This window comes from Erpetoichthys calabaricus, chromosome 4, assembly GCF_900747795.2.
Source record: "Erpetoichthys calabaricus chromosome 4, fErpCal1.3, whole genome shotgun sequence".
NCBI lineage: Eukaryota > Metazoa > Chordata > Cladistia > Polypteriformes > Polypteridae > Erpetoichthys > Erpetoichthys calabaricus.
Genome location: NC_041397.2, coordinates 189,156,152 through 189,168,039, shown reverse-complemented (window position 1 = coordinate 189,168,039; position 11,888 = coordinate 189,156,152). Strand labels below are relative to the sequence as shown.

At 40.4% G+C, this 11,888-nt stretch overlaps 1 protein-coding gene across 1 annotated transcript in view; it reads right to left on the bottom strand.

Moving 5' to 3' along the window:
* Positions 1–11,888, bottom strand: part of LOC114650433 (potassium-transporting ATPase subunit beta-like) — a 42,274-nt gene that overhangs the window by 6,427 nt on the left and 23,959 nt on the right. The window contains exon 4 of the mRNA XM_028800064.2: positions 11,414–11,622. Within this exon, the coding sequence (XP_028655897.1) occupies positions 11,414–11,622 (209 nt within the window). The remainder of the gene's footprint in view (positions 1–11,413; positions 11,623–11,888) is intronic.

Genomic DNA, 11,888 nt, shown 5'->3' with positions numbered 1-11,888 from the left:
TACCAACCTTGGCTAATAGGTGAAAATGGAGACCAGCAACAGTGGTGAAGGAGGCAATATCAGCTCTCAGATATGCTGACATCGTGAGGAATGTTCAGCATGGAAGAGGAGGCCTTGGCCTTACAACTAGCCGCCCAGCCTAGAATAAAGCCACTGCTCAAGCACGGAGGAGGATGGTGGTGGAGGAAATACGTCGTCAGGAGGAGGCTGCAAGGTGGGCTAAGGCAGTCTCCCTTGGCAAACAGGGGCAGTGGACAAGATGGGACAGTGTCGAAAGGAGGAAGCTTAGCTGGAATGATGTGTGGGCCATGGAGGCAAGGAGTCTGAGCTTTACCATCAGAGCCACTTATGACGTCCTGCCAACACCAACCAATCTCCATCAGTGGATTGGTGAAGATCCAGGGTGTGCCCTTTGCTCCAGGCCAGCCTCCCTCCGGCATATACTCACAGGGTGTAAGACAAGTCAAGGGCAATACACTTGGTGCCACAACCAGGTCCTAAGAGCCTTGCGTCCACAATGGAGGAAAAACGATCTCTCATTAATGCCCTTTCACCACCAATATCTAATCACTCATGGACAACTGCCTTTGTCCAAAAAGGTGCTACAGTTACCAGGAGCAACTCCACACCATCGGAGAGAGGCCAGCTGTGCTTAGCACGCGACTGGAAATTGCTGGTAGATATTGGCCAACAGTTGGTGTTTCCTCCGGAGATTGCCACTACTACCTTGAGACCTGACATGGTGCTCTGGTCCCCTTCCTTAAGGAAAGGTTACATTATCAAGCTCACCATACCCTGGGAGGATTCTGTGAATGAGGCATACGAGCGGAAATATCTACGCTATGCTGAGTTAGCTGCTGAAGCGCAACATCGCGGCTGGACCATGGAAGTTGGATGCAAAGGGTTTGTGGCAACATCTACCATCAAACTGCTGAGAGACCTGGGAATTAGGGGCCAGAGCCAGCGCGCAGCCATCAAAGCTGCATCAGAGGCAGTGGAGAGAAGTAGCCAGTGGCTCTGGATGAAGAGGAATGCCCCCTGCTGGGCCCCCAAGTAACAAGCTTAGGGTGCCATACATAGGTTCATGAGATGTCAGTCATTAAACACCAAAGCGACACTCATGACTAAGTGGGCATGGGACGCAAGCTTAGGGCTGATCACCCTATAGCTGGCCACCTCTGGTGAGGGTGTATAGTGTGAAAGGCTGAAACACCCCATGAGCAAGAGGAACACTACTGATAATTCGTCCCAATATTCTACAAACTTCTCCAAGTCTACCATTCACCATTCACCGACAAGCGTAACTTAACCTATTGTACATGCTTGTACAAGGATAGTAACATCTCATTCTGTGTTTCGTAATCTCAGGAGTGATACATATACAAATGCTATTGAAACCCTACTGCAGGAATGTGATCACCGTTTTGCTGACTTTAGGTCACATTACAACACCTACCAGCTGTTTGCAGACCCCTGATGTGGAGAGTGTTCCGAGTTTGTTCCAAATGGAACTTATTGACTTTCAGTGCAATAATGAGCTAAATTCTAAATTCAGAGAGGCACAGGGAAAAGCAGTCTTGACTGGGCAGTTTTTGAGAGAATGACCTCCATCCTTTCCAGAGCTGTCCAAAATGTTCAGTCAGGTAATGTGCCTATTTGGAAGCACATATCTGTGTGAGAAATTTCTCAACTATGAATTGTAATAAATGCAAATACAGGTGTAGGTTTACTGAAGCTAATCTTGAAGTTGTACTCCACTCTAAACTCCATTAGGGCAAATATGGCAAGGCAGTATGAGCAGAAACGCTGCAGGTTTCTGGAAAGAAATAGAATATAAGTTCAAATGTATTCAGGTATTGTATGTGTTAGGTTAATGCAAAGTTTTGCTCACTTATTTAAGAAAATTGAATGAAAAAAGAATTGCACATTTTAAAGTAATGTATTTAAAGTACAGTTTGCTCTTTGAAAAAATATGTTACTCTTCTTCCTCTTTCAGCTGCTCCCGTTAGGGGTTGCCACAGCGGGTCATTTTCTTCCATATCTTTCTGTCCTCTGCATCTTGTTCTGTTACACCCATAAACCTTCTCTTAGGCCTTCCTCTTTTCCTCTTCCCTGGCAGCTCTATCCTTAGCATCCTTCTCCCAATATACTCAGCATCTCTCCTCTGCACATGTCCAAACCAATGCAATCTCGTCTCTCTGACTTTGTCTCCCAACCGTCCAACTTGAGCTGACCCTCTAATGAACTCATTTCTAATCCTATCCATCCTTGTCACACCCAATACAAATCTTAGCATCTTTATCTCTGCTACCTCCACCTCTGTCTCCTGCTTTCTGGTCAGTGCCACTGTCTCCAACCCATATAACATAGCTGGTCTCACTACTGTCCTGTAGGCCTTCCCTTTCACTCTTTCTGATACCCATCTGACACAAATCACTCCTGACACTCTTCTCCACCCATTCCACCCTGCCTACACTCTCTTTTTCACCTCTCTTCCACAATCCCCATTACTCTGTACTGTTGATCCCAAGTATTTAAACTCATCCACCTTCATTATATAAAATCCTGTCTAGAGATGGTTAGTCACTTGTGCTGGTCACTGCAGCTATGACACAATATCTCCCACCTCCTGTGTCCAAATTGGATTAAGTGGAGTTGAGAATGAAATGAGATGCAATGACACAGTACAGTATCACACACATCAGTCCATCCACTAACTTTCCATACCTATGTTCTCCATCAATGGACTGTGGTAAACCAGTCTTTAACAAAGTCTAAAGTAATAAATTGTACACATACCCACTGTAATTTTTATAGAACCAATTTATTGAAATTAAGTAATGTAACAAACATTCATATAGGATCTATCTATATCTATATATATAAAAATGGAATGGGTGGGTCGTCGGGTGGGCCTTTTTTTCATTCCGTTGAAAGACACGCCCTACTCACTGGACAGTTAAAAACACCAATTAAACTAACGATGACATCAAGTATTACCCAATCAAAAGTAGGAAAGGAGGCATCTTCATAAAATGCGTGTGGGATGATTTGCATGAGACGCTGCTTTAAAAAAAAAATGATAAAAAAAATACGGGATAAATCCCGTCCAGTATTGATTCAAAACGGGACGCGCAATTTCATTCTCAAACGCGGCACGATTCCGTATTTTAAAGGACGGGTGGCAACCCTACAGTGCCAGGTAACCACCCATACAATCAGATTGTGATTCAGACTAGGAATGCAATGAATGTAATTACCCCGATCTACATACAAGGCGAAAGTGTTGCAACATTCAAAGATGATGGTTTGGGATAAGTACACCATACAACATAAAAGAGCTTATGAAGCCTTGAACCGAAAAAAGCAACATCTCAGAGATCGTAAAAAAAAAAAATAGGAGGTAATGTCGTTTTACTCGCTGTAGATTTTAGTCAAACATTACCAGTTATTTCACGAGGGAGACCAGCACATCAACTCAACGCGTGTTTAAAATCCATGCTTCTCCCACGCTCGGTTATATGTCGCGTGTTCTCGGGTAGGTGCACCAAAAAATGTATACATTTAAGCATGTAATGGGCAAACAAAAAATGAGGTATACCCGAAGGCACAGCAGTAGTACTTAATGTAACTTTACTTCTTAAATGTTAATGTTTTACTGTTTAATAATTTATACGCTTCTTATATGTTGTTCAAATTCTTTTATCAAAATACCACTGACAGCGCAATGCACGATAACATCGAGTGAATACACCATACGCATCCGCCCACGGCTGCCCTGCTGTGCGCAGATAGGACTTGATTGTACAATAAAATAAAATAAAGATAAAAAGACTAAAACAATTATCACCCATAAAGCGGATAGTAGACGTGACGTACTATATGTGTACCACATTTCAAGTGTATAGGTGCAACGGTTTGCAAGCTACAGATCATTTAAAATCCTGGACAGACACACAAATTGCCACGGTAGCAAATTACAGAAGAAGATTTTACTGTTTAATAATTTATATTTATATGAAATGTGCTTCTTATATATTACTTCATATTCTCATATGATAATGATGTTAATGTTTATATTGATTTCTGTGTTATTAAAACTGCATGTATGTGTGTATATGTATATATATATATATATATATATACTAGCAAAATACCCGCGCTTCGCAGCGGAGAAGTAGTGTGTTAAAGAGGTTATGAAAAAAAAAGGAAACATTTTAAAAATAACGTAACATGATTGTCAATGAAAGCCCGTTTCACTCAGTAAGTCTTATGTGTGTGTTTATGTATGTGTGTGTATATATATGTACATGTGTATATGTAGATATGTATATATATGTATATGTATATAAATGTTTATGTGTGTGTGTATATTATATATATAATATATATATATATATATATATCTATATATATATATATATATATATATAAAAGACAGCAACAGTTATAACAATGACAACACAATTACATTGACAATCATGTTACGTTATTTTTAAAATGTTTCCTTTTTTTTTCATAACCTCTTTAACACACTACTTCTCCGCTGCGAAGCGCGGGTATTTTGCTATATATATATACGAGCTGTATATACCCGGCGTTGCCCGGGGCAGAAGTAACCTAATCGGTCAAACACTTACATATATACCAAAGTAAACCTAATCGGTCAAACAGTTACATATATAAAAAAACCGAACCTAATCGGACAATCAGCTTCATATATACAGAAGCGAACCTAATCGGACAAACAGCTAATCTATATACATAAGCAAACCTAATTGGTCAAACAGTTACATAAATACAAAAGCAAACCTAATCGATGAAACAGCTTCATATATACAGAAGCGAACCTAATTGGTCAAACAGTTATGCATGTGCAGAATAATTTTACAAAGATTATGCGTGTTAACAATCATTAAAAAGAAAAGATTGAGGAACTCTTCTTCTATATGTGATGAAGCTGGATGAAGCTGACTTGACGAAGACGTAGGTGGCATAGATTGGTTTTTCTAAAACAGAAGAAAAAAATGAGTATCTATTATTATTTTAAATTAGAATGAAAATGAGAACCTTGATTAGAGATAGATTATCCGTATTAAAATATGTGCATGAATAAACTTTTGCTAACTCTCTAGCAAAAGTTTATTCATACAAATTGGCATGGGATGGCTTTGTGAAAAAGTAAAAATTAGATAAAAATAAATTGAGAATGCGTACTTCCATTTGACTGAGATTATGTGTAATGATGAAAAAAAAGTTTAGTATGTTTTTTTTTCCATACGGGAAGGATGTAAAACCTTACATAGGCACCCTTCAGCCCGTACTGAAGGGTAGTGTCAGATTCTTACTGACTAAAAAACACCCTTTTTATTCCACAGCTACCCCAAAAACCACTATTAGCCATTACTTTGGGGTGGCAGTAGTTTAGTTATGAAACAGCTGGGTCCTGAAAAAAATCTGTCTTATTAGTGGCTTCATCACATATAGAAGAACAGTTCCTCAATCTTTTCTTTTTAATGATTGTTAACACGCATAATGTTTGTAAAATCATTCTGCACATGCATAACTGTTTGACCAATTAGGTTCGCTTCTGTATATATGAACCTGTTTGATCGATTAGGTTTGCTTTTGTATTTATGTAACTGTTTGACCAATTAGGTTTGCTTATGTATATAGATTAGCTGTTTGTCCGATTAGGTTCGTTTTTTTTATATATGTAACTGTTTGACCGATTAGGTTTACTTTGGTATATATGTAAGTGTTTGACCGATTAGGTTACTTCTGCCCCGGGCAACGCCGGGTATATACAGCTCGTATATATATAATTCACTAAGCCGGGAGACAAGTAGCCACCCATGGAAAGCACGCCGGAAGGGGCGTGGATTCACTAAGCCGCCAACAAGTAAGACGCCAATGGCGCATGCAGGAAGGAGCCACGCCCACCAACTCTTAGACCATTGAATACGACGAAAAAAATCACAGAGCCACGTCCACCAATTCGGACGCGACGCCTTGGAAAACATGCCATCATTTCTGTTTGTCTGTGCCACAGTCCACTTGCAGCTCTGAGCCACGATGACTTTTCATTAGTCAACCTCAGTGGAACCTTGGTTCACACAGAGGCAGCGCCAGAGAGAGACAGAGGCACACACAGGCAGCGCGCGAGAGAGAGCCACGCACACACACACACAGAGGCAGTGCCAGAGAGAGACAGAGGCACACACACAGGCAGCGCGCGAGAGAGAGCCGTGCAATCCTTTAAAACTGAAGTTAAAACACAATGAAGCAAGCAGTCTTTAAAAACCAATAAGCCCTGTGCCTCTTTTTCATTAGCGTCTCACCTGCTTCAGGCCCTGCAACAGTCGAGACGCTTTCTCTGCAGCTGACCTTCTCTGTGCCTGACTCCACTACTGTCAGTCGCCTGATTAAAAATGGCCTTTTCAAGGGGAGCTATGGACCCGCTATACCACAGGAACACATTGCCTTCGAGCCTGCTCTCGCTTACTCTAGCATACCGGCTTTCTCTCTCTCTCCTCACTCGCTCACACACTGCACAGGGGAGAAATGCCCGAAGCACGAGTCTACCCGGAAACTGTTTCAGCCACACTTCCACGCCCCTCACTACACTGTGAGTGTGATGATTATTTATTTAAAAATGGCCTTTTGAAGGGGAGCTGTGGACCTGCTATACCACAGGATCACCTGTGACATTGCCTTCACATTGTTTTCCTTTTATTTATAATCCTGTTGAGCAGATCAGACACCCAGGCAAACAACACTGAATAATCAATAGCTGCAACCACTTTGCCCGCCCCAACTCCTCACCTGAGTTGGTTTTGTCTCTGTTCAGCGGTGTTTCCCAGACTCGGTCCTGCTGAACCCCTGTGGATGCAGGGTTTTGTTCCAACCAGATTCCTAATCATTAATGCCGGTGAAACTCATCCGGAATAAGTCGGTTTTTCAAACGCAGACGTGTAGCACATTAGTCTAGCAGACTAGCTGGATGTAAAAATGTCATTGACGAAACTGTTGCTCTCAAACTTCGCAACATGGCTGTTGGCTTTGTTTGCCAACATTGGGATAATGTCGGCGACGTGGTCACAAACTGCAACAACTCACCACACAAGGACGCCCTGTCTCTCGAGGCATTCACACTGCCGGAAGACAATCATGGGATACGCAGAAAACAGCCATGTCAGTCAACGCAGATCAGACACCCAGGCAAACAACACTGAATAATCAATAGCTACAACTACTTTGCCCGCCCCAATTCCTCACCTGAGTCGGTTTCATCTGTGTTCAGCAGTGTTTGCCAAACTCGGTCCTGGTGAACCCCTGTGGCTGCAGGGTTTTGTTCCAACCAGATTCCTAATCATTAATGCTGGTGAAACTCATCCGGGATAAGTCGGTTTTTCAAACGCAGCCATGTAGCAGATTAGTCTAGCAGGATGTAATAATCCTAGATGAATGCGCGCCCTCGCGCTGAGTGAAAAGCCAATATATATTGAGTCTACAAAACATGATCAGCAAGTCTTTGATAGGCTGCAACAAAATGATGAAAGAACGGGCGCACTTTTTTCACACAAGCTGGGTGGGTGGGTGTTAGTTAGGCTGGCAAAAAGTGGCTGACAAATTAAACGCGTGTGCATTGTACTTACTGAAAGCAGCGCTACGGATTTTGCAAATGTTCATTTTTTTCCCTCTGCTTAAAAAACATTAAAAAAGCAGCGTGATTATGCAGCGTATACTACGCCGCGAGTTGGTATGCACCGTGTAAAACAGTTTGTCGCGGATAATTTGCCTTTTACTTTAAGACGAAGACAATTTCCTGTTAGACTTGCCTTTGCGATGACAATTAATAAGGCACAGGGCCAAACTTTCAAAAACATGGCTAGCGGCTCAAACGCTCGCACTGATTATGTCCCTGCCCTTTGTACGCCCCCCCTCGGTACTACCATGGTAGGATGACTTGGTGGATTTTATATAGAAAAGCAGCCAAAACCGCAAACAACAATGAAAAGTCTACGTGACTCACACGTGCATATGGACTGTGCAAAGAGGAAAATGACTCAGGTGACGAGTTGGGGGTGGGCACATGAAATGTTACTTTTCTTGGTGATTTATTACATTTCCGATTTTTCAAATGTTAATTTTCTCCCTGTGCTTAAAAATCATTAAAAAAGCGGCCTGATTATGCGGCGTATGGTACGCCGCGGGTTGGCTAGTATACTATATTCTTGTCTAGTTGATGCTTATAAATAATTATATGTGAAAAAATATAGCTATTTCTCTATATATGAATAAATCTATACAAACTTATCTTAATTTTTCTCTATATGTCATTTTAATTTTCTATATAAATAGGTTAACATATTCAGATATGTTGGAGGGCGGAAATTGAAGCACCACCCCACCCCAAGCAGCACGAACTCTAGCTATGCCACTGAAACTGATGCCAAACGTCTTGTACACTACAAGTGTCTGAGAAACAGGGTTAATGCAAAACAATTTCTCTGTGAGTAACCCAGTTATTTGACCATTTAAACTCTTAACCAGGTTACACTTAAGGATTTCCTAGTCTGAGCCTATTTTTGCATACATATCTAGCAGCCATGGACAGAAAACGGTTTAAGTTTCCACAAGTCAAATGCTCGGCCGATCGCATTATTCCTTCACCTGTTTGAAATAATCCTTCTCAATATTTAAGAAAATGATAAATTTTAAGTTGATGAGCTGAATGTACAGTGGTAAACTCGGCAGCACAATCTTGCAAGCGGTGTTCTGGGTAACTGCATTAAAAATAACATGCATTAGGTAGTCTGATTACTTTTAAAAGTAACAAGTAACCTATCCTAATCCTTATTTTATTGAATGAAAAATCCCTACGTTATTATTATCGCAGCAGCACTAGGTTGTAAGACAAGGAGCAAACATACTGGGTACACCGCTCCTTGCTAATCACAATCACATTTTCAAGCAGAAAAGAGAGTGCTGCATGCAATCCAGTAACAGAAACATATAAATAAAGGGTCAGTTTAGTTTTCATCCAGCTATTTGCTATACATATGTTGAAACAGGGAAAAAAATCGGGTGGCAACACAGCAAGTGTCCATACCGCAAATCACTGGTGGCTCAGGTCGAGGATGTAAAAGTGGATGGATGTTATTTACAGTACATTAAAGACTAAAAATATTTATAAAACACAAGAAAATGATCAGGTTTGGATGTCCATTAACAAATGCTGTCCAGTCAAATATCTTTCAGACAAAAGAAGAAAGAGTAACACACTTTTTATAAAAAAAAACTATATACCGTATATCCTCACGGATAAGTCGGGACTTGATTTTACCGTATAATTTTTGGTATTTTATAATGTCTGTCATATAAGTCGAATGCGGAAAACTCACGCTAGTGATCTAAGAGATTTTGATATGCTAACGCCCACGTGAGAGAGTAACCACTAAGCACACTGCATTTTTTTTCTATGTGGTTGCGGCAATGCTCTGTATCAGCGTGTGTTCCTGACCTCTCTCTCTCTCTCTCTATTGTGCCTACGTGACCACACGGTAAAACCCCAACTATTCCAAAGCAACGTTTGTACTGATTTGTGTTTTTCGTATCTCACACCCTCATACACCTTTATCGTAAGAACATCCCTTATCTGCGATGGAACGTTCGATCAGAAGAAAATATGAAGCTGGTTTTAAATTAAAAAGTCATTCAAGTAGCGAAAGAAATTGGTTTTAAATTAAAAGTTGTTGAAATGGTGAAAGAAATTGGTAACTGCACTGCTGCAACAAAATTCAATGTGTCTGAGAAACTGATGTGAGATTGGAGGAGGCAAGAAGATGTTAAAAAAAAAATTAAGTGTCGTATTTTTGAACGGGCGTATAAGTCGGGGTGTGATTTTATGATCATGTTTTCGGGTTTCAAGAACCAACTTATACATGAGTATATACGGTAACATATTTAGTTACTTTTTTACAGGTAATGAGTAATGTAACTAAGTTACTTTTAAACACTTGCCTTTTTTTGGCACATCAGATCATTTCCCCAAGGAAGAACTCTGTGAAGGGAAGTTTTTAAAAAGCCAGGTTTCTTCCTTAAGCAGATTACTCCCCTTATCCCAGTTTTGTGGCAGCACTCCTGTTCTCACCACCTAACTGCATTTAACACCTGACGAATTAAACTGGTGATGTAATAATGGCAAATTTCCATGTTGAGATCTCATAGCTAGTAGGTATCAGCTGAAATAACTCTCTCAAACTGTCTGTTTTCCTTTAAGAAGCACTCTAAAGATTGATTTCTCTTTGCAGTAAAAACTCTGCATTATTAATACGGCTTAAAAGCTGTAGACAATGTGTTTACAGTACATAAAACTGGGCTCAAACTACAAAGTTGTCAGTTCAGTTCATACCGCCACCTCAATGTGTGGCTCTGGGAAAATCACTCAACTGGCCTTTACTTTTAAGGTGTAAAAATTAAAAAGAAAACAACAGTTGATTGCAGCATGGTAGCAGAGTGGTTAGTGTTGCTGCTTTCTAGACCAACATACTGGGTTTGAATCCTGCACATTCAGCTCATTCTCTCTGTATGGTTTTTTTTCCTCCCATATTCCCTGCTGGTTACGCTAACTGGTGGTTCCAGATTGGCCCAATGTCATGTGATTGGGCCATGCAATGGACCAATTATTCTGTTGCCTGCCTTGAGCCAATTACTGATTGATAGCTCTGAATTGGATTAAGCAGGTCTGAGGATGTTATGTTATGCATCCTGATTTTGTAAGTTATCTTTTATGATGCCATTGACCAAATACATACTTGTATATTCATTCTTAAAAACGTTAAGATTATTTTGGAGTTGCAAGGGCTGGAGCCTGTTCTGGCAGCAGAGACAGCAATGCCATCACGGAGCGCACACACACACTTGCTGACACTGGGACCAATTCAGAGTTACCAGTTAACCTAACCTGCACATCTTTTGGGGTGAGGGAGGGAAAACACACACACACACACGCACACACACACACAGATGGAGGATGTGACACCAAACAGGTGTTGGATTCAAACCTAGAATGTTAGCTAACACTTGAGCAACTGGTTTACTCAGTGAAATATATATTACTTAAAAAAAATAAAAATAAAAAAAAGTTGTGATATTAAATCCAAGAACGCGCATATGTCTGGGCAGACTGTTCCTTTCCGTCTTGAAAATCAACACCAATTTCTCCGGAAAATATAGCAAAGCTTTTAGCCAATGTTTGTATGCATTCTGAATTAGAAATCTTTTTTTAATAAGGAAACCAAGAGTTTAAATAATAGAAAAATGCTTGAATATATATCTTTTTAGAATATCTTCACATTTGAAAAGATTATTTATATTTCAGAGGAAGCGGAGGAAGGTCCATACTTACCCTATTCATTTTGATAATGATGCATGGCTGACCATCTGGATAGCCGAATGTTGAATTGTCCATCCCAGAGCACTTTCCTAGACTGCTTCTATAGAAAGGACAGGATAACAATTTCTGCTCTGGATCTTTGGGTTCATTCTGAGTAAAGTACTTGTTGCCATTGCAGTGCTCATTTTCATAGTGGGCATGTTGCTCTGTCCTATTATATGCTGCAAACAGGAAAGACACATTTGCGTTTATGAAATTAGTCAAACTTTCACATTTGTGACTTTTGTTATCTATTTTGATTATTCACTTTAAAGAACATTAGAGTCCCTCATCCCCTTTATAATGGAAAGGTTCTTTTTGTGAGACCGTGCATTGATTTTCTTGTCCCATGCATGTGGGTGCAGACCTCAGAGCCAGTCGCTGCTATTACTTTCTGGTTTTTTTTTTGTTCATTTGATTGTTAGGCAGCGGACGTCTGCCTTTCGCT